A 24,705-nucleotide genomic window follows, 5' to 3' on the forward strand; every position below is an offset into this window, starting at 1 on the left:
ATAAACCGCCGCCGATTGGAGTGCTCACCGTTGCACGGTGCGGGAGCATGAACATATGTACTATGTGGAGCAGGAGCGAAGAGCATGAACATAGTGGATACATGCCTTAACAGATGTGTCCAAGCCTTTATTAGTTACCGTAGACACCGACTAACACAAAAGAAGCATATTTTCACAGAAAGGAAGCAATTAAGTGCTAAACTTAGACAGCTACACTGATCGTTCATTTGGGCTGTACCTATTATAATAAAATATGAATAGAACATTCACATTACCATTACGCTCCTTTCACCCATTAAGAATTTGAAACGTGCGAGGGTTAGAACACACGATGACATTTCAATGGTGGCTCGTGCAATCATATGGAACCTTTCGCATTATACGGCGGTTGGAACGTTCGATGTAATGAGAAAGGTTCCATATGATTGCACGAGCCACCATTGGAATGTAATCGTCCGTTCTGACCCTCGCACGTTTCATATTCTTAATGTGTAAAAGCGCTGTTGGAGTACTAAACGGATTTTATTTTGTTATACTAGAAATTATTGTTTATCTCTCATGATGATACCATCCTTCTGATTATATCAAAACACAAACCATCGGACAAAGAATTTATTAGTAATATTATGATCCCGTTAATAGTAGATTTTATAAAGGTAATTCATTCTTATTTGGTATATTAAAATATTATGACTGTTTTAAATTCTAATAAGTTGTGTAGATTTTACTATTTACGTACGGAGATTGTGCGTACCGTTATGTTTTCAATTTTTGACATTTACGTCACTCATCCAAGATATATCTACATATTGCGATGGCTATAGCATTCTTAAAAGCGTGAAAAAATTTTATAGTTCGGTATCTATTGTAAAAGTGTTAAGAACGTTTTTAATAGAACAAGACAAACAGAAATATGGCAAGGAGATATTATTTAAAAATATATTTAACACAATTAAATTTTGATTGAATAAACCATTAAATCAGGCAAAGAAGCTCTAGAGAAATTAGTGCAAAAGATTCTAAATTTGGTGAACAAATAATAATTTATAAAATTCTACTATAAGGTTTGTTCCAACACAATGAAGAACCGTCATGTAACGATCACGTTACTATAAAATAATGCGTTTCTTGCGTTCTGTGTCTGTATATCGTGCGTTCCATGGTATTGCGCAGGTCGGTGATCGTTACATGGACGGTTTCTCGTTGTGTTGGAACAAACCTTTTATAAAAAATACTCTTCAAAACCATGTAAACGTAAAATATCTAAAGTATTGTGCAACAATCCTAAATGTCATAATGCCTCACAATGTAAGAATAAAGACTTATTTTAATTACAAAAATATAACAACCATAAACTTTAAAATTACGTTTTTTTTAAACCTAATCTAAGATATTATGACAGTTTAATACCTGATTGGAGTTTGACTGGTAAAACCCCGATTTCATAAAATTCAATTTCGACGTTTGCCTGATCAAATTATTCACTCCTAGGTTTGACGAAAATTCTTTACACATGTCAGACCTGAGGGTTGATTAGTGAAACCTAGAAGCGCCGAGCGCCGCCGCCGGAGCTTCGAGGTTATACCACTTTACAAAAAAATTGATACCGTTTTACACTAAATAAAAATAATAAAATACCGAATCTAATTAAACACTAAAAAAGAAATCTAAACTATTCCTTTTCCATATTATTGATCCCAAAAATACCTGGAGAGATTAATATTTGATTAGTTATTGCCATTGTTGCGTGTTATCAAAGTACTCTTAACAGAGTTTGTGCAATTACATATTGTTGTAAATAGTCTGGAGGCGAAGGTTCTAGCGGAACTTCTAGCACGATTCGACCAAATCCCTATCTTTTTAGATCCATCTGAAAAATTCAAAAAACTACTATTAATGTATTATAGTAATTAATAAAATTAATATACATGGTGTTCAGAAACTCTCCCGACAAACAAAGACCGGAGATTTCACAGACAATTTTAAGACAATTTTACCCAATTAACCTAGTGCGAAAATTCTTCCTAAGGGAGCTAGAGCTTTTTGAAGATGGCGCCTTGTAGTTACTTTTTTTTATATCTCCAGAATGCTGCTATTTAGAAAAATGAAAACGATTTTTTCAAATGTAAAACGAAAAATTTTCAAATAGATTTTTCTATAAAACGGCGTATCCTACCGACTTAAAACAAGAGTAACGTTTAGTACTATAATACATACAATTTAATAATCCATTGTCAAAAATAGTTAAAGACAAAACATTTATGCGGTAAAATAATAACCGTTGCCCTACCCAAAACGGACGCCTGTGACAGGTATCTACTAGAAATAAATAGGAATATCAGTTTTCGTTTTTCTACATAGAAGCGTTCTGGAGGTATTTAATAAAAACTAATTAATAATCTTTAAAGGAATCTAGCTCAGTTAGGAAGCGGACTAGGTGAATTGGGTTAAATTGTCTTAAAATTATCTGAAGAATCTCCGGTCTTCGTTTGTCACGAGAGTTTCTGGATACCCTGTATATTAGGGTGCATCGAAAAAGGCGAAAATTTTTTTTTGCGATGGAAAAGTAATACCTCACAAAAGTTGCCCAATCAACTGTTAAGTATTTTGATAAAATTTTTTCGAAATTGGAAAATATCTTCTGTCCCCCAAGACAATTAAAAATTTTGAAAAAATGTTAACAGACGAAAAAAATTTTTATTTCGAAACGAAAATGTAATAGCTCACAAAAGTTGCCTAACACACTATTTAGTATTTTAGTAAAATTGCGTTGAAATAAAAAAATATTTTCTGCCCCCTACGGCAACTAAAAATTGGAAAAAATACATTAATATGCGAATTTCTTTTGTAAGGGAAATGTAATACCTTATAGAACTTGAATAAATAAATTCGGTTTAAATTGGAAAATATTTTATGGTTTCACAAGGCAATTAAAAATTTTACTTAAGAAAAGTATAATAAAACTTTCTTTTTATAACCAAATAGCCTACCTTATCCGTCTCCCTGACGTCACCCAAGTTTTTAATACTAAAATAAATATAAAGCAAAGTACAAAATTAGGTACCTATATAAATATTACAAAAAAATATGCTAAAAGCATTCTATTCGAAGATGTCTTCCGATTTAGCATTAAAGTGAGGCATAGTTTTTATGGAATCAATTCGAGTTTTTATAAATCCATCCCTCGAATACGCTTCACAAACTGCTAGAGAAGTTTGTGTCACAAGCTTGACACATCGTTCTACACATTGTTTGTGGCAGTAATATTTCTCAATCTCAATGTTGTGTGTCTGTGTGTGTTTGAGCATTATTGGCTTCGGAGTCAATGTTCATTCGCCATCTTACCTTTTTGGAATTGTTTGTATTATTTATGCGGAAGCTCTAAAGGAGTGCTTCCTGCTTTCTACTGGTTTGTTAAGGTAGGTATCCAATCACAATCCTGCTCAAATTTTACAAAAGACTGTTTTATATACCTAAATCTAATTTTTCAACGATTTTTATTTCTATTTGGAATTATTTCTTTTCGTTGTAACTTTTTTTTAAATCTTTTTTTTTATTTATTTATTTTTTTATTATTATTATTATTATTATTTATTTTCCATTTTTTTCATTGTCTTTTTCCAATATAAATTGGGATATTAGACTAGGACACAATTTGACGCTCAAGGGAATCTCAATGTTAAAAGGGTCTAAGTTAGGATTCTTAATAAAATCTCGCAGATTGTCACTCGAAAATCTAGAGAAATAGGTAATTCTGTAAGGTGATATTCTTGTTAGTTAATTAACTCAAAGTAGTCGTTTGAATCAAAATTTTTATAGGAGAAAGTTTGAAGACCCCCACGTTTTTTTATTTGGTCACTGGCAAACTTCTTTTGATGTCCAAGGGGCAGGGCAGCTTTCTCCATTAGGCAATATAGGCAGTTGCCTAGGGCGGCACATTATGAGAGGGCGGCAAGAATACTGTACAAAAAAATATTTGTATATAAAAATTATGGATCTGGGTTCTGTCATTAAACAGTATGAAGCTCTTTCAAATTACTTTACAGCAAGGAAGCTAAAAAATTGTGCCCAAATTAAACATATAAAGAAATAAGAAAGAGAAAAAGAAAAATTCAATTTGACGAGGAGGCCGGAACTAATCTTTTCAGCTAGTAATGAGATGAAAATCCACACATTCTATATTATAATCGACACTCTGATAAGACACCTGAATAGATGCCTGGAATCTTATCGAGTTATATATCAACGTTTTCGTGTTATTAACAGATTTGTCAAAATTAAGCAATGAAGAAATTATTAAAGAAGCTGAAAATCTGATACAAAATAAAGACGACCAAGATACATCATTCATACATGAATGCATTCACTTAAAGGGTCATTTGGATATCACAATAAAATCACCAATTGACATAAGAAGAGTTAGTGCAGTCACTGAATGTGGATATGAGCTATTACCTCCGATTTCGTTGAACCCGCATCGATTTGCATGAAAATTGGTGAGTAGTTAGAGGATATCTCAAGGAACAAAGGTGACATGGTGTCAACTTGTGCTTTTACCCTGGGGGTTGATGCCATCGCTTCTCGGGGTGAAAATTATTTTATTAAAAATATCCCCAAAAATTAGATAAAGGGACAAATTCTAAGCAAAATTTTTTACATAAAGTTATTAAAATAAATCAAAACTTTTTGAGTTAGTAAAGATCAAAGATTTTAATTTTCTTGAGAAAAATGCATGTTTTTAACCGATTTTTCATAAATAACTCAAAAACTATAAGATTTTACCAAAAAGTTATTATTACCAAAATTGAAGCTAATAAAAAATCAAATAAACTCCTTATTGGAAAAACCTTTTAATGTTAACTAAAAGTGAGTTATAATAGGTAATTAAATGTATATTTTTTTCGGCGAGTACCCAAATCTAAGTACCTATTCAAGCTTAAATAATGGGAAAATGATGCATTTTATAACGTAACCTTATTAAACATTTGTCAAAGTACAGTAGAGCGTCGATTATCCGAACGTCGATCAACCGAACGACCGGTTATCCGAACTCCCGACTCCCGCGCCCCGCACTCGAGTACCCAGCAAGCGTTAGTAATTAACGCTTAAAATATCTTCAATTTTCTTTAATATTGTATCCAAAAATATGTTGTTACAAAGACTGCACTTTTTTGTTTAATTGCTATTTGTCATTATCAAGATATAAATAAATATGTAGGTATATAAATACGGCTTTTATTCACTTATGGATAAATATGTATGACTATATCAATATAGTTCGATTATCCGAACAAATCGGTTTTCCGAACACCCATGTCCCCCAATTAGTTCTGATAATCTACGCTCTACTGTACTTAGAAATATCTATAAAATGATCCCCCGAACAAGTTGATAGCATTAAAACTTATGCACTAAATATTTTTCAAAATCTATCTTTTAAAAATTTTTCCAAAAAAGTTATGGTTTTTTTTAAATAACTCCGTTAATTTTTACGATATCAGGTTTGCCTACAAACCATTTAAAAGTTAATTTTAATGGCTATTAAACCACGTTGAATTTAATCATTTAAACCCCTTACTATTTTGAAAATAAAAGGTTGAATGGCCCCGGTTACATGGTTCTCGCAGCAAAATTTAAGCTTTTAACGTTTTTATCTCGGTTATTTTTTACCCTACAGAAATAGTAAAAAGGTAAAATATTTGATACAGAGAAAACTAAAATTTGGTTATACATATATCACTTTTGACGTATATTGAGTATTTTTGGAGTAATTATCAAAAGAAAATGAAAATTACGATAATTTTAAAAATTCTGATTTTTTTAAATTATATCTTTTTTTCAAAAGTATGAATTCTATACCAGTCAAAATTGTTGAAATCATTATATTTTACAGGTATATTTTATAAAATGTATCGTTTTTGCGTTATTTAAGCTTGAATACTTATATTTGCGTACTCGTCAAAAAAAAATATACACATTCAATTACCAATTAACCATAACTGACTTTGAATTAACATTAGTTTAGTTCTTTAAGTGAGGAGTGTATTCAGATTTTTATTATCTTTTATTTTGGTAATAATAACTTTTTGTAAAAGTTTTAACTTTTTTAAAAGTTTTTGATTTATACGTGAAAAACAGCTTTAAAACATAAACATGCATTTTGTTTACGAAAAAATAAAATCTTTGATCTTTAATAACTCAAAAAGTATTGGTTTATATTAATAACTTCATATAACAAATGTTGCTTATAATTTGTCTCTCTATCGATTTATGGTATTATTTAAAAAATAATAATTTTCACCCCTGAGAAGGGGTTGCATCCACCACCACGCTAAACGCTCAAGTTGGCATCATGTCGCCTTTGTTCCTTGAGCTATCCTCTAACTACTCACTAATTTTCATGAAAATCGATGGAGGTTCAACGAAATCGGAGGTGAAAACCTTCGTTGACTGCACTAAGTGGATTAAAAGATATTTTTCCTAATTTTGACATTGCTTTGCACATTTATTTGTGCATCCCAGTTGCCAACGTGTCCACTGAAAGGTCATTTTCGAAAATGTCAAGAATTAAAAATAATAATTTCCCATCAAGTATGACGCAAGAACGTGTTAACAGTTTGTCGATTTTGTTAAGAAACATTTTTTTTTTCGAAAAGTCTTTTTTTGAAAAGAATTCTCTGATTTGATCGAACTGGAGAGACGATTTTTTTGTTATAGGTATATAAACATCGTAGTTTAAATCCATTTTTAGTGTATTCTTATTTAAACAAAAAATTCTGCAATTTTTTTTTGCAAAAATGGTAGGGACATGTTTGAAAGGCGGCTACTAGAGAATTGCCTAGGGCGCCAATTGACCTAAACGCGGCCCTGCCAAGGGGTAGATCATTTTAATGTCGCAGACATACAAACCACTGAAGCGGTTTTTTAAGATGTTCTTCCAACAGCCGTATTACATCACCCTTAACGCCAGTATTTACGATTGTTTCGTCACATGCAATAGCTGGATTTGATACTTTCTGATATACCAGACAGCGGATACCTATATCCCCATATCCGAAATGTTTGCACCCTGGCTCATGCACAAGTGTTATGTGTTCTTCCACGATCGATTGACCATAAAACTTGGTACTGTTTTTTATTTGAGCTAAAGTTTTGTCTTTGCGTCGGTAACTTTCTTCTTTTACCGTTGTTCTTTCTGATTATATTTGTTTTTGTTGTCCCTATCAATCGAGCTTATCACCATTTTTCTGGGACCTCTTTGATTTAATACAAGTTCGCGCTCATCCAGAGGCACTTTTTGAGATTTGCTACAAAGACAATTAATCAGAGTGTCATATTTGCATGCTGCAAGATCGAAACGTGTAGTTTTACTTTTGTTCTTAAAGCATTGAATTTTATTTTTGTAAAATTCACTGTTTTGCCTGTTCTTAAATGGTTTCATAAGTTTCATATATTTGTCATGATAGGCTTTTAAAAGCTGAATAATTCTTGTATGTTAAATTATTGGAATTAAAGCCTTTTTCCATATTTTCTCCAATTTCATTGCAACCTGTTCGGCAATACCAGAAAATGGCTCTTTCTTCCTGAGTTTTTTTCCTCTTGCAACCACAAAACTTCATCGCTTGTTTGTATTTCGGTAAAACCTTTTCAGGTATATTTGGTGGTGGCCAAAAAATGGGGCGGTCCACAGCACATCTTGATTTTATTCCCCATGGTCCTGGTTTATCTATTTTAAAAATCCATAAATTACAAACAACAATAATAACAAAAAGTAAGGCATCGCACCAAACATGAGTGAAAATTACACGCAGGGACTCACGAAGCGGGAAAAACAAATATAACTTTAAATATAGTTTAAATTTGTAATTGACAACATTTTAAGTTTTCTTTAATTGATCTTAGATCGAGTTAGCACATATTTTAGTTCAAATAATATAAATTGAAATTTCTATAAAAATCAGATATTTAATAAAATTCAAGGTCGTTGGGGGGCGATAGAAAAAAAAATAAAAATACTAATATGTTGAAAAATAACACCAGCAACTTTTTCACGCTATTAGATATAACATTTCCAACTTTTATTTTTTCGATGCACCCTACTGTATATCCTTCTAAAACTATTTTTTTGTGGGATCTTAATACAATTTAGTATTTTTTTTTTGGAATAAGCCAAAATTTTACTTTAAAATAAGTTTATTTTGACTTTTCGATTTCCACTTCGGAAATCGTTTTCAAAACACAAAACATTAATAGATTAAACAAATTTTGTTTTGATTACTTGGTAAAGAAACTCTTCTAATATTGACAATTAGCACAATGATAAATAATATTGACAATTGAGACATATTTTATTCAATATTTTTGAGTTGCATTTCAGGGACGTCTTTATTGGAAGATACTTCATCTGATTACATGAAATCAACATTAACTAAAGAATACCCGTCAAAAAAATCATAACATGTGATTTGTCTTTAAAAAGACAATTACATGCAATCATGCATGTGGTTGTTCATGCAAAAAACCTGTGATACGTACTAGCCCGACATGGTAAGAAGTTCATCTTACATTTATGTAGTTTACTCTCTGTATTAACATTAAACTCTGATTTTATATGGATGTTATTTTAATACATAAATGATGTATCCTCGATATGTTATTGACTTACTAATAGTGGTATTTTCTTTCTATTGAGTTACTCCTTTAATACGGGTAACCAGATCTATATATCTGAATTGTCAATATCAATGAGTCAGCTACTTAAATTATTAGTAGAATTTTTCACCAAGTAACAAAAACAACATTTGTTTTGTATTTTGAGAACGATTTCCAAAGTGGAAAGCGTAACGTCAAAATAAACTTATTTTAAAGTAAAATTGTGGCTTCTATTAAATAAACTTCTTGTTATTTCTGGAGCTTCTTGTTATTTCTGTAAGCAGTTACAAAAATTTTTCAATTTCAATTTTCTGTTAACATTAGCAGTATTTCCACTGGTTTTCCCCTCAAATGTACAGAATTATAGTGGAGAGTTGGTAGATATTTTTGGGTAGGTATGTGAGACATTCTGAAAATTTTTCAGATAACTCTCCCATATCTTCCTAATACAAAATTACAGACCTGGCTGGAGGGTAACGGTCATTTAACTCTAAAAATAACCCCCTAAATTAAAAAAAAAACATGTAAACATTTTTATTACAAAAAATATCTTTGACTCAACTTTTTTTTTAAGTAAGTTTAAGTATTCAAAAATAAAGAAAATAAACAAGCCATGCGATTTGCGAGTGATTTTAACTCTGCAAGATGCTTGCAAAACTATTTTGCAAATAAATACAAAAAATATGGTTGACGCAAGTTGCTATTTTGACAGGGTATTTTTTTAATATTAAGAATATATATTCTAAAAAGGACAGGCCATTTTGGTGAGATTTTCCACTCGCCAGGTGATCAAAAAATTACGCACTATAGGTAAGCCACAGTGTGAGAAAGAGAGTAGGTATATTATCGAAGAAAAGTAGGTATTCGCTCGAGAAAAATTACGTGACCTGACGATATATGGACGTAGATATTGTAAAGAACTCGGCTTATTATAATAGATACATTATTTAATTTCACAGACTGATCTTCTTCTTCGTGGGCCTCCTCCTTTAAGGATATTGACGATCTTCTTCTTAAAGTGTCCTCTCCTCAATGGAGGTTGGCTATTACAATTGCAAACTCTTCACTGTCTTCAGCTGCTCTTATTAGCTGTCCAAAATCCAACCCTACCCTTTGTCGGATGTATCTTAGCCACGAGTGTTTGTTTACTTAGTCCTCTATTTCCCTTCACTATTAGTTAAGCATATTGTTACTTATTATACAATGCACATGTGGGCTAAGCCAAGGCAGGATACGAAGCAATACATGGGGGATTAGGCTTTGGAACTAGAAATGAAGCTGGAGATGACATGCTTGAATTAGCAACAGCATTGGATATGGCGATTTTTAACACATTCTTTAAAAAAAGAGAAACTCAATGTATTACCTACAAAAGTGGACAACATAATCCCAAATAGACTACTTCATGATAAAGAAAGAAGACATACGATAAAGACTGCAAGGTAATACTTAGTGAGACAGTAAGCCAACAACATAAGCTGCTTGTTCTGAACATCGAAGTAAAAAGGGAAACTAAACAAAAATATCCGAGACGACCACAAAAAATCAAGTGGTGGCTGCTAAAAGATGAGAAAGAAGGTCTATTCAGGAGGAGAATAGTAGAAAAATATGTTGGAACATGAAAGGAAGCCCTCATACAATTTGGACAAAAATGGCCAGTAGTATTAGAGAGCCTGCTATTGAAATACTTGGGAAAACGTCATGAAAAAAGTTTGAGGATAAAGAAACTTGGCGGTGGTCAAACGAAGTACAAGGAAAAATAAAAGAGAAGAGAAAATTCGCAAGAAACCAGATCCGACACAGATCTTCAAAACTATATGGTGGCGAAAAAGGAAGCGAAAGTAGCCAAAAACCAAAGCAGAAGCGTATTCAAACCTATACGATTAACTTGATACCAGGGAAGGCGAAACGAAGATAATATATAAAATAGCCAAACAGAGAGCAAAGAAAGCAAAAGATTTTAATCAGATTTGATGTATCCGAGATGAAAATAATAAAATACTAGTTCACGAAAGGGATGTCAATAAGAGATGGAGAAAGTACTTTGACAGCTTATTAAATAAAGAATTTGACAGACAGCCTGTAGAGTCAACGGAGACAGTAGCAGCAATGGTCACCAAAATAACAAACGAGGAAGTCGCTCAAGCGCTTCAAAAAATAAAGAAAGGAAAAGTGGTAGGACCAGATGATATTCCTGGGGAAGTATGGAGAGCATTGGGAGAGACAGGAACAAGGTGGCTAGCAGGTCTATTTAATAGAATTATGGAAGTTGGACAAATGCCAGACGAATGGAGAAGCAGTATACTGGTACCTGTTTACAAAAACAAGGGATACATACAACAATGTACAAACTACAGGGCTATAAAACTGCTTAGCCACACCATGAACATATGGAAGAGAGTAATTGATAGACGGATATGTGAAGAGACCGAAATATCCGAAAATCAATTTGGCTTTATGCAGGGCAGATCAACAACAGATGCAATTTTCATTATAAGGCAGTTGATGGAAAAATATAGGAGTAAAGAAACAAACGCTCATATGGTATTCATTGATCTTGAGAAAGTATATGATACGAGTTCATCGAGAGATTCTGTGGTGTGCACTCAATAAGAAAGGTGTCCCTGGTGAATATGTAAAGATTGTGAGGGATATGTATGAGGGAGTAACGACTAGTGTTGGGACAGGAGTGGGAGAGACTGATAAATTTCAAAAGGTGAAGTTTTCGATCCTAATAGCATTATTAATAATATTTAAAAAATATTAAAATATTACTAAAAGATTTTTAAATTGAAAACTTATTGGTCCATTTCCTTGGTAACACCTCCAAGGCTTCTAAAATTTGCAAGCCAAATGGATACTGAAGCGAAGAGGACAAAAGGGAATTCAAAAAACTTACAATTCACGACCCCGTCTGTTCAGCTGGTAAATTCCAACAGAAAATGGACCTAGTTACTCGAAGGAGTAAAGACCAATATAAAAATAAAATAAAAATTTTATTTTTAATTCAGTTGCAATGCGAAGGCAAAACAATTTTACTTTTCAATTAGAATACGGAGCGCAGTCCAGTCCTCTGAATCGCGATTTTCGGCTCTTATTGGAGCCCCATCGGAGAGAACGTAGGCTTGTTCTCCATACTCCAATTGATCAGCACCGAGAGCTTCTCCCATCCATTGAAACTGAAGTGAAAATATTAGGTGATTAACGTCATCTGGCAATTAAAAGATGAAGTTTTCGATCCTAATAGCATTATTAATAATATTTAAAAAATATTAAAATATTACTAAAAGATTTTTTTTTAATTGAAAACTTATTGGTCCATTTCCTTGGTAACACCTCCAAGGTTTCTAAAATTTGCAAGCCAAATGGATGCTGAAGCGAAGAAGACAAGAGGGAATTCAAAAAACTTACAATTCACGACCCCGTCTTTACTCCTTCGAGTAACTAGGTCCATTTTCTGTTGGAATTTACCAGCTGAACAGACGGGGTCGTGAATTGTAAGTTTTTGAATTCCCTCTTGTCATCTTCGCTTCAGCATCCATTTGGCTTGCAAATTTTAGAAGGCTTGGAGGTGTTACCAAGGAAATGGACCAATAAGTTTTCAATTAAAAAAAAATCTTTTAGTAATATTTTAATACTTTTTAAATATTATTAATAATGCTATTAGGATCGAAAACTTCATCTTTTAATTGCCAGATGACGCTAGTCACCTAATATTTTCACTTCAGTTGCAATGGGTGGGAGAAGCTGTCGGTGCTGATCAATTGGAGTATGGAGAACAAGCCTACGTTCTCTCCGATGAGGCTTGACTAAGAGCCGAAAATCGCGATTCAGCGGACTGGACTGCGCTCCGTATTCTAATTGAAAAGTAAGATTGTTTTGCCTTCACATTGCAACTGAATTAAAAATAAAAATTTTATTTAATTTTTGATAAATTTCATGTGAAAGTAGGATTGCACCAAGGCTCTGTGCTTAGTCCGTATTTATTCCCATTAGTTTTGGACCAGATAACAGCGAAACTATAGGGTAACATTCCATGGTGCTTAATATATGCTGATGATGTCGTGTTAGTAGGAAATAGTGAAAGAGACTTAAAGCAAAAACTGGAACAGTGGAGGCAAGCTCTGGAGGAAAAAGGTTTAGAACTTAGTAGGACAAAAACAGAGTATTTGGAATGTTCATTTAAAGATGGAGTTACTACAAATAAAATGGTATCTTTGGATGATGAACTGATTGTAAAAAGCAATAGTTTTAAGTACCTGGGATCGGTATTACAGAGTAATGAAGAAATAGATGGAGATGTATGCAGTAGAGTTAGGGCTGAATGGATGAAGTGGAAAGAAGCGAGTGGTTTGTTATGTGACAGAAATATTCCAATGAAGCTGAAGGGAAAATTCTATAAAACAGCCATAAGACCGGCTATGATGTACGGAACTGAATGTTGGGCAGTGAAAAAGAAAGAGGAACAACGAATGCATGTGGCGGAAATGAGAATGCTTAGATGAATGAGTGGAGTGACAAAGAAGGATAAAATTAGAAATGAGTATATTAGGGGAAGTCTAGGTGTGGCACCAATTGATGCCAAAATGAGAGAGCATAGGTTATGATGGTTTGGTCATGTTCAACGTCGAGACGTTAATCACCCAATACGAAGAATAGCTGAAGTGCAGATTCCTGGAAGGAGTAGGAGAGGAAGACCAAAGAAGACCTTGAGGGAGACGATAAGGCAGGACATGTTGGTAAAGGGGATTAACATTGATATGACCCAAGATATAATTGTGTGGAGAAATGCAATTAGGGAAGCCGACCCCGCATAGGGATAAGGCAAAGAGAATGATGATGATATTGGTACTTATTATTTCTTAGTATGTGGCCTATCATCTCGGCCCATTTCACTCATCATTCACCGATGATCTCGTCGATCATCTTGAACTATTTAACTCTGTCGGCAGCGGTTCGTAAGAGTTATATTGTTGTTTTTCCACTGCTTTAAATTTTTCAACCAGGACGTGCGTCCTCTCCGGTCCTCTTTTTCCTTTCACTTTCCCTTGTATAACTAATCGCATCAACTCATATTTTTCATTTCTCAGTATGTGACCAAAGTAGCTAATTTTCTGTTGTTCGCAGTGTTGGGTATTCCTTTTTTATCCTTCTTGATGTTTCCGTGATTGTTATGAGTTGTGTCCATTATATTTTCCACATTCTTCGATAACACCACATCTCAAAGCTGGCAAGTTTTTTTTTCAGTTGTGTCCATAATTGTTCAGGCTGAAACTCTGTGACGATAATATAATTTTATCGTCTAGAGTACGCCAATGAATTAAGTAAAACGTGTTTTTGTACCGTCTCGTACGATATAAAAGTCAGATCGAAAAGCCTCATCATCATCCAACCTTCTGCATCCAAAGTTGAACATAGGTCTCCCCTAATTTCTTCCAGTTTTGTCGATCTTGGGCTTTCTGCACCCAATTCCCAGCAATCCTTTTGACGTCGTCTGTCCATCGTGTAGGTGGTTTACCTCTACTTCTTCTGTCTTCTCTTGGTCCCCACACTGTAATTTTTTGGGTCCACCTCCCGTCGCCCAATTCCACTTCAGCCATGCTACTCGCTCTATGACATCTGTGACGCCTGTCCTTCTTCTGATTTCTTCGTTTCTGACCCTGTCTCTGAAAGTCAGTCCAAGTAGTGACCGTTACATTCTTCTTTGGGGCACTCTACTTCATATTTCGGCGCCGTAAGTCATGGCTGGAAGCACACATTGGTTGAACGTCTTCCTTTTCAAATAATTTGGCAAGTTGCTCTTGAAGATGTCTGATATACCTCCATATGCGGCCCATGCTAAGGTGATCCTTCCGAAAAGCCTAGTTGATTATTATTCTTGGAGCGTTGATCGAAGGATAATAAACAACAGCGAGGTATAAGAGGTGAGTTTATGTAGGTATTAGTTCCCGACCATTTTCCGCTGTCGTTTTGGCGAGCTGAGCGAATCTGACAGTTTTCCTCTTACCTACCCTTTTACCTATCCTTATACGAGCGGTGATCGTATATCCCTAATACACATATGTCCAAAAGTTTGGAATATTGGAATATTTCGTCTTTGCATTGATTTTTATATATAAACTTTTCTGAATAGTTAAACATCATTTTGTTTCAATTCTTAACAATACTAAATAAATCTCAAAACCAGAAAAACGATATGCAAAAAAAAATTATTTATTCTCTTGGAGTGAAAAACTTAGAAAATACAACTTACATTTAAAAATAAATTAGTAAAGAAAAAAATAATTTTCAATAAAACTAACAATTACTATTTCAAATGTTGAATGGGTTTTATTTTACTTCACAAACACAATAATAGACACAGATTTGTTGGTTGTCTCTCAACAACTATCTCTTCACCCTCAAGAATTCCCGAATCCCATAAACTTATTTACCTTTGTAACATTCTCCGTCTATTCCACCATATCCCGTTAGCATAACTTAAGCAAAAACATCATGTTAAGGAATACTGAGGTAGTAGCTCCTTGTATCCGAATGTAAGTACGACACGTTATAATTGCATGATTATGGATATAATCAAACACATGGATAAAGCTGTAGTAAATTTCATTCCATACTCCAACAGAATTATCCTCTTACAATTAAATCAGAATAAACCCAAATTAACATAATACAAGTTTATGCTCCGACTGCGGACAAACCAGAGAGCGATATTGAAACTTTCTACGAAGACCTAGACAATATTTTAAAATCCATTAAAACGCAGGATGTTACAATTATAATGGGAGATTTTAACGCAAAGGTTGGAGACGAAAAAGTAGAAGAATGTACAGGAGGATATGGTCTGGGCAACAGAAACGAAAGAGGTGACAGGCTTATCGAATTTTGCCAAAACAATAATTTTGTCATAACTAATACATTGTTTAAAATGCCAAAGAGAAGACTATATACCTGGAAGTCACCAGCAGATCAAGAAGGGAGAATTGTAAGAAACCAAATAGATTATGTATTGATTAGACAAAGATACAAGAACGCAATTATATCTTCAAAAACCTATCCAGGTGCCGACATAGGATCAGATCACAATCCAGTAGTGACCAAAATTAGGCTCAAAATGAAAATAATAAAACGCAGAACAACAGATGTAAAAATCGATACAAGTAAACTAAGAAACCCACTCATAAAACAACGCCTGACAGATGAAATTAATAACCGTTTAATGAATGTTAAAGAACAAATCCAGCAAAATACTGAAACAGAGACAAAATGGTTATTAATAAAGACAGAAATAGATAAATGTCAAAAAGAAATTCTTACACCAACCAGATACAAAAAGAAACAATGGATGACGGAGGAAATCTTAGATTTAATGGAAGAAAGACGTCAGCATAAAAACAAAGATAATCAGATGTACAAAAATGTGGATAAACAAATAAAATCCAAAATTAAACAGGCTAAAGAACAGTGGTTAAAAGAACAATGCGCAGAAATAGAAGAACACCAGAAAAGACATGATAATTTTAACACACATAAAAAAATTAAGGAATTAACGCAGATCAACAGAAAAAGAAAACCGGGAATACTAAAAGATACAGATGGGAAACTTGTGTTGAGTACTAACGAAAAATTAAAGAGATGGACAGAATACATAAATGAATTGTTCAAAGACAATAGAACAGAGCAGATGGAAGTCGAAGTAGAAGATGATACGGTTTTGAAGATATTAAAAGAAGAAATTAAATCGGCATTAAAAAACAGCAAAAATGGTAAAGCAGTAGGTCCAGACCAAATCCCAGTAGAAAGCTTAAAATGTATAAATGATGAAACCTTAGACATTATCGTAGACTTGTTTAACACAGTGTACAAAACAGGAAACATACCAAAACAATGGTTACTCTCAACCTTTTGTGCTATCCCTAAAAATACAAACGCTAAAGATTGCAGTGAATACAGAACAATATCATTAATAAGTCACATTCTCAAATTATTCTTGAAAATAATACATGGTCGTATAAACAAAAAACTAGAAGAAGGAATAGATGATAGTCAGTTTGGGTTCAGAAACGGACTAGGAACCAGAGAGGCGTTATTTGCTTTTAATGTGTTAGCTCAAAGATGCATGGACATGAATGTGGATGTGCATGTTTGTTACGTTGATTTTGAGAAGGCTTTTGACAAAGTAAGACATGAAAAATTAGTCCAAATTCTAAAGACAAAAAACATAGACAAAAGGGACTTACGAATAATAACAAACCTTTACTGGAATCAAAGAGCACAAATTGTAATAGATAACGAACCCAGTCCAGAAATTGAAATCAGGAGATGGGTTCGGCAGGGATGTATTATGTCTCCATTACTCTTTAATGCATATAGTGAAGCCATTTTTGAAGAAGCATTGCTATCTCAAAGTGAAGGAATAATAATTAACGGAAGATCTATTAACAACATAAGATATGCAGATGACACCGTGATTATAGCAAGCTCTGCTGAACAACTCCAACTACTACTGAACAAAACAAACAATTTCTGTAAAGAATATGGACTAAAAATGAATATAAAAAAGACCAAATACATGATAATAACTAAGAAAACAAACATACAAACAAGCATATATTTGGGAAATGTACCGATAGAAAGGGTTGATAAATACAAATACCTAGGAACCTGGATTTCAGAGAAAAATGATCAAACAACAGAAATAAGGACCAGGATAGAAATAGCAAGAAATGCGTTTGTAAAAATGAAAACAGTTCTCTGCAACAAAGACCTTAGCTTAGAACTGAGAGCAAGAGCTTTGAGATGCTACGTGTTCTCGATACTACAATATGGACTTGAAAGCTGGACATTAAAGCAAGAACACATAAATAAGCTACAGTCATTTGAAATGTGGTGTTACAGAAGAATGCTTAGAATAGCATGGACACAGAGGAAAACGAACACGGAAGTACTGCGAGAAATGGGTAAAGAATGCGAAATAATAAACACAATAAAAATAAGAAAGTTACAATATCTGGGACACGTAATGAGGGGACCGCGATATGAAATGCTAAGACTGATAATACAGGGAAAGATAAGAGGCGGAAGGAGTATAGGAAGAAGGAGAGTGTCATGGTTAAAGAATTTAAGGGACTGGTTTAGATGCAGTTCTATAGAACTCTTTAGAGCAGCGGTGGATAGAGTAAAGATAGTGATGATGATATCCAACCTCCGATTAGGAGACGGCACTTGAAGAAGAAGACGGTATACATCTGCATGTGTTTGTAAGCTTGGGGACGTTTGTTACCGCCCCCCGACTTTGCATGCATATGTATTTGTCTGCTATCTTCACTATTTTTATGTATGTTGTTCAACATTGGCTTGATCTTATGGATCTTTAGCATCTTTTATAACCAGAAATTGTTCTAACTCTGGTTTTTATTTGTAGCATTTAGTGACTTGTAACCGTTGACCTGATGATGCTCTGCAACCTATAGAGAACGAAACCGGTCGTCGGAAGTACACAATTAAATGATTGAGAGTACGTCTGTCTTTTACTTCATTCAATTACTATTTCCTCCATTGGCCTGTATGCATGCCTGTAGGCGATTTGGCATGCTGCCGATTAACTGGTCGAGCTGGGCTTGCGGAATTCTCTCCCATTCTTCACGAGCAGCATCTTTAGTTCGCGAAATGTAATAGGGGGATTGTTTCGCTTTTTAATGCGTGTTTTGAGAATGTCCCAAGCATGTTCAATAACGTTCATATCGGGGGAATTCGAGGGCCACTGTAATGTAGATATTCCTTCTTCCAGAAAATTTTGTACAGCTGCTGTTCGATGAGGAGGTGCGTTGTCACGCATAAACACAAATTCATCACCTACTGCCCCTCGGAATAGACGCACGACAGGATTTAAAACTTCCTCGATATACACAGCACCAGTGACACTTCTCTCCAGAACCAGCAGTGGCGTACGTGTACCACTCATAATACCACCCCAAACCATAATACTGCCACCTTCAAACGAGACACTCGGTTGGGCTGTTTCTAGTCGGGATTGTCGTCCTGGGGCCCTCCAAACCAGTGTTCTTCGCGAATAAGATACCAAGCCAATTTTTGACTCATCAGAGAACATCACGTTATTCCAGTTAGGACCATGTTGCATCATTTCTCTAGTCCATTGCAACCTTACTATTTTGTGCTGGTAGGTTAGTTTAGGAACATGTAAGGGCCTTCTACGATACAAATTTACCGCATTTACGGCATTTAGTCGGCGTGTTATTGTTTGCCGTGAAATATTTAGTCCTTGCAGCCTAGAAATTTCCCTGGATATACCACTTGTGGATTCCACACGATTTCTTCGAGCTATCAATGTTATCTGCCGATCTTATGCTGCTGTTGTACATCGACTTCTACCACTTCTGGGACGATCCTTGACGTCATTTGTCTCTTGAATTTTTTTTTTAATTTTAGATACAGCACTCTGAGTAACATCAACAATATTCGCGATATCACTTTGACTAAAGCCCTGTTGTAACAAAGCAATAGTATATCCGCCCTGTATGTAACAAAGCTGTTGTATATCCCAGGTACTTAAACTTTCTTACGCGCTCTACATCTTGGTTGTTATATGCTAGTCTTGCATTTTGATGTTGACATAATTGACGGCTGATTATAAGGAACTTCGTCTTTTTTATGTTGATGCTAAGTCCCATGTTCTCGCTATGCTCTCCAATTTTATTAAGAAGGTTTTGGAGGTCTATATTGTCTGCTATTAAGACAGAGTCATCCGCATATCGTATATTATTGACCCAGGTACCATTTACTTTCATGCCGCTTTCGCATTCCTCAAGAGCTTCCTGGAAGATACTTTCTGAATATAAATTGAACAGAAGTGGGGAGAGAATGCATCCCTGTCTTACACCTCTGAGAATTTTTTGAGCTTGCGTTGTTTCGTTATCCACCAAAATTAGGTCATAATATTATAATTGCAATTTGTATAATTTATTACGACAGTAGCAAAGTTCAAAGTATTGAACTCATTTGAAAGTCTGCAAAGAAAGCACACTTCTTACTACACTTATAGTACCTCACCACATATGGTAATACATATTGGCACTGTTTTTAACTAGATATAAATAGGAAAGTCGTGTACCTGATAGGTTGTTGTTGTTGTTACACTCTCACGCGCGTAGTCAGGGGATCTAGTTAACGGGGTAATGGGTTATCCCGACCTATCTCAAGTTCTACTACGTAATATAATTGTACATTTAATTATATAAATATAAAGTTTCTGGAAAAGTTTAAGTTTGTTCGGGGTAGTGTCATCGTCTTGCAACCCCCAACTTTACAAGTTATCGATATACGCTCTCTCACACACTGCGCTTTTCATTTCCATGTACGCGTAATTTTTTTGATTACCTGTCAGGTAGAAAATCTTACCAAAATGACCTGTCTTTTTTAGAATATTTATTTTTAGTATTAAAAAATGTTCTTTAAAAATAGCAATGTGATGCGGGGCGAGAAGTTTGGCATCCTGCGACTCATAATGCAAGGAAAGATAGATGGCAGAAGAAGCATCGGAAGAAGACGAATTTCATGGCTGAAGAACCTGCGAAAATGGTTTGGATGCAGCTCAAAACAACTATTTAGAGCTACTGCCTCAAAAATTTAAATAGCTATGATGATTGCCAACCTCCGTAGCGGAGATGGCACCTGAAGAAGAAAAATAGCAACTTGCCTCAACCTTACTTTTTGTAAGTATTTATTTGCAAAATAGTTTTGCAAGCATCTTGCAGAGCTAAAATCCCTCGCAAATCGGCTGGCTTGTTTACTTGCTTTATTTTTGAATATTTAAATTTACTTAAAAAATACAAGCTGCCTCAAAGATATCTTTGAAATAAATTTTTTTACATGTCTACCAACTCTCGGACCATTACATTCTCGCTTAAAAATATAGTTATTTTCCTAACTAGTGCGGAAAGTGATACTTTCACGCACGAGACTGCCGTTGACTCGAACGACGCGATAGCGGAGTTCGGCAAGCAGTCGAGTGCGGGTAAGACACTTTCCGCATGCGTTAGGAACAATATTTTTTTTCTACGGGCGTGGAAAAATGTCTACTTTCGTGCACGCGTTTTAGTTTAGAAAGTTTTACTTTTCCGCATGCGTGTTACTTTTCCGCACGCGTTTTACTTTTCCGCACGCGTGTTAATTTAGATATGTTAATATGGTCTTAAAGTAATTATAATACATACAATAAACTAATATTTAGATATTATTTACTAATTTATTTCAAGTATATCTTATTGTGTTCATGTTTTAATGAAATTAACGCGAGAATTCGATGAAATAAAATAATTTTGACATAATATTCCAAAAGTCAAATCAGTAGACAATAACAGTGGTTTTGAATCGTCGTCATGGAAACCAAGATCGTCGTCATGCTAACTAATTATGCTGAAAGTTTGGTTTTGACAACCTTGTCAAAAAATTAATTTGTGTATGTATTTTCATATTAATTAAATTAATTGATTAAGATTTGGTCATTTTTTAAAGACTCGTAGAAAAAATATTGTTCCTAACGCTTGCAGAAAGTCTCTTTTTCTACAACCACTATTCAAAGTGCACTTTTCTGCACGGTTTTATGTTAGCAAACTTGATATTTTCTCACAGTATAAGATATTTGACATTAGTGTGCAGAAAAGTGACGTTTCTGTGCCGCAAAGTGACGTTTCTGTGCCGCAAAGTTCTTTTCTGCACAGTTGACTACCTCATTCTGAGTAACGTTATATTCTGTTTACATCCGTGGACTACCGCATTCTGAGTAACGTTATATTCTGTTTACATCCGTGGTTAAACTTTAGACAAATATATAACCTATAAGACAATTATTATATTTAACTATAGCATAGAAACTAAATTATGGATGTTACAACTGTTTTATTTTACAATTTTATTCTTATTAAACATTTTATAATTATCAAATAACCAATAAGGATTTAGCAACCTGTGCAAGAGACGTCGAATGAAGTAGGTTTTGTGTAAATCCGTGACTGCATAAATATATTGTCACTAATGTGTAATAATTGTTTAAATCTAAACAAATTAAGGCAGTGCATTAATTTTTTAACTGATTTCTGTGCAATTTATTTAGGTATAAGGAATTTAAATTGATTAGTAGGTATTAATTAAATACAGTTTAAAATTTATCACATAGGTACCTATTATAATATTAATCGTCGTTTGGAAATTGTGATTTTTATTTTTAGGAAAAACTGTGCTTGTAGAAAAAGTATAGTGTGAAACACGTGCAGAAAGGTAATTTCTCACTCGTTTGAATTGCGGCACTCGCTTGCGCTCGTACCGCAACTTTTCAAACTCGTGAGAAATTAGTACCTTTCTGCACTTGTTGCACAATATACTATTTCGCACTCGACTGCTTGCCGAACTCCCGCTTCGTGTCGTTCGGCAAACTGCAGTCGCGTGCGGAAAAGTATGACTTTCTGCACTTGTTAGGAAAATAACTATTCTAGGGCCGTTCGTTTGGAAAAAAGCCACAAAATATAGAATTATATAGAAGTGAAAATACACAAATTAATTCTTTGACAAGGTTGTCAAAATCAAAATATTGGTTTCCATGACGACGATTCAAAACCATTATAATTGTCTACTGATCTGACTTTTAAATATTATGTCAAAATAATTTTATTTCATCGAATTATCAGTAGTAATTGCACAAGAGCTCTAAAATTATCGAATTTTTCCCGAGTGACACTTTGACAGTTTTAATTTCATGACCCGAAGGGGAGTGAAATTATGTTAAAGTGTCACGAGGGCAAAAATTCGATAATAATTTTAGAGATCGAGTGCAATTTGTTGCGATTATTTCATGAATAAAACTGTTCAAAACAAAAATGTTATTGTAATTTATTTATGTAAGTACAAATTAGAACAATTAAACACACAGTTGTTATAAATATTTGACGGTTGAAAGTCATCACTTCTATAATTTTTAAAACATTAATTGTCATTGATGTCACTGAATGTATTTTTTCGTAGTAACGAAGGGCATGTGACGTAATATACTAGACGACGGGATATTATCAAAAATTATCAGTTTAATTTTGATTTCTGTAGCTTTCTATTGGTCAGAATTTCCTATGAATGAAATAATCGCGCTAATTTCATTAAAACATAAACACAATAAGATAAATTTGAAATAAATTAGTAAATAATATCTAAATATTAGTTTATTGCATGTATTATAATATATTATAATGCCATATTACAAGGTATTTTACTTTCCCGCACGCCGTGCGGGAAAATTTACTTTCACGCACGCCGTGCGGGAAAGTGCAACTTTCGGAAACGAAATGCGTCCGTGAAAGTGGCTCTTTTAGCACGGCCGTAGAAAAAATAATTTTATGAACTAATTTACTCGATTAAATTTAAAAGTTATTAATTTTTAATTAAATTAAACTTTCACTATCTAATATTAGCAGCTGTTTTATGAGTAGGTACCAAAAACATGTGTTATGATATGAAAATTATATTTTCAAAGGAATGCCCCTGTCGTGCTTTTCCTATACATATTTGATTTCCTTTGTCACACTCCTGTGCTAATTACCATACAGGGACATAACGTTTATTTTGGTTTCATAAAACTTGGAATGTTCGTTCGTGTGTCAATAACGTGACTCTCTTTGTTCATGTCTCTTTATGATTCAGAGTAAAATATATTTTTTTAAACTTCACCACAGTCGCTACTAAGGAGGTCTTTTGCCCCCTGCCAACTGTTTTCAGTTCATAGGTACAATAAATTATCTCTTTAATTTCTAAACATAATTTGATCAGTGACCCGATTTCTCAGAAAATTATCATTGTCTTTTCGAAATAGGGATAATACTTTTAAGTATACTATTAATTAGGTAATAATATCGTTGACTGAAATATTAATACCCGTATTAATATTTCAATCAACGTTAATATACTATTCTCGACGGATAGATGTGTACGAAAATTTTTGGGAGATACTTTAGACTCTAGCGTACCAAGCCACCTTGGGCTAGAAAACACGGAAAGAGTCCCACCAGAGCTAAATTCTTTTGATACCGTAGGTATTTGGGATGAGGGAATTTTCTCCTTAGAGGGAGTGAGAGCCGTATGGCTAAATCTGGATATGAGATTATAAGTTTTAGGGGAGTGCAATTAGAACGAAAACATGCATTTTTTCGGAAAAATTCAAACAAGCTTATATTTTTCTAAAACTTTTTTTGTTAGTTTATATACATATTAAAGTAAAAAGTTCTACTCGCAGATTTGGCCGCTAATTGTTTATTAATTGTTTAAACAATAACAATTGTTTTGTATAAATAATTTTAAAAATATCGTTAAATTCATCATTTTACTTTGATCAAATATGTTTCTATTTTGTTTTTGATTATGCTGAATCCGAATATGGCATTGCAATTTGAAAATTCTTATACAGAAGCTCTTATACAGTGTATCTGCGTAGCTAGGAACCACATGGAAAACTTTTTTATTATCAATCTTACGAAAAAAAGTTATTCTTAATAAAATGCTCTGGATAGTCAAAATTCTAAAACTCAACTATCAGATATCAAATTTTGTCAATTTTATACGAGTTATGTCAAAAATATGAATTTCGTTAAGGAGTAAAGTACCTTTATATTCCAGAATATCAAAAAAGGCTATTATTAAAAGTTGTTTGAAATTAAAAAATATGTCTAAATATAAAATTACATGATTCTAATAAAAAAAAAATTCAATTTTTTCTCAAATTACGGATACTCATCATCATTTTATTACAATTATAATAACTATTTTATTATCACTTTTACGAAAAAATGTTATTCTTCATAAAATACTCTCCCTGGTCTAAAATCTAAGATACAACCATCAGATATCAAACTTTTTTAATTTTATACGAGGTATGTAAAAAATATGAATTTTTCTTAAGTTAAAGTTGAGTTAAGTGCCTTTATTATTCACAATATTTTAATTAGAAGGATGTAATTGAACACTTAAACAAATTTTTAAATTCCAAACAACTTT

At 33.6% G+C, this 24,705-nt stretch overlaps 1 protein-coding gene across 1 annotated transcript in view; it reads right to left on the bottom strand.

Moving 5' to 3' along the window:
• Positions 1-599: 599 nt before the first annotated feature.
• LOC114334692 (uncharacterized) overlaps positions 600-24,705 on the bottom strand; it is a 63,096-nt gene continuing 38,990 nt past the window's right edge. Inside the window, exon 3 of the mRNA XM_028284793.2 lies at positions 600-1,870. Within this exon, the coding sequence (XP_028140594.1) occupies positions 1,728-1,870 (143 nt within the window). The 3' untranslated portion in view covers positions 600-1,727. The remainder of the gene's footprint in view (positions 1,871-24,705) is intronic.

The sequence above is a fragment of the Diabrotica virgifera genome, chromosome 2 (genome assembly GCF_917563875.1).
Source record: "Diabrotica virgifera virgifera chromosome 2, PGI_DIABVI_V3a".
Taxonomy (NCBI): Eukaryota; Metazoa; Arthropoda; class Insecta; order Coleoptera; family Chrysomelidae; genus Diabrotica; species Diabrotica virgifera.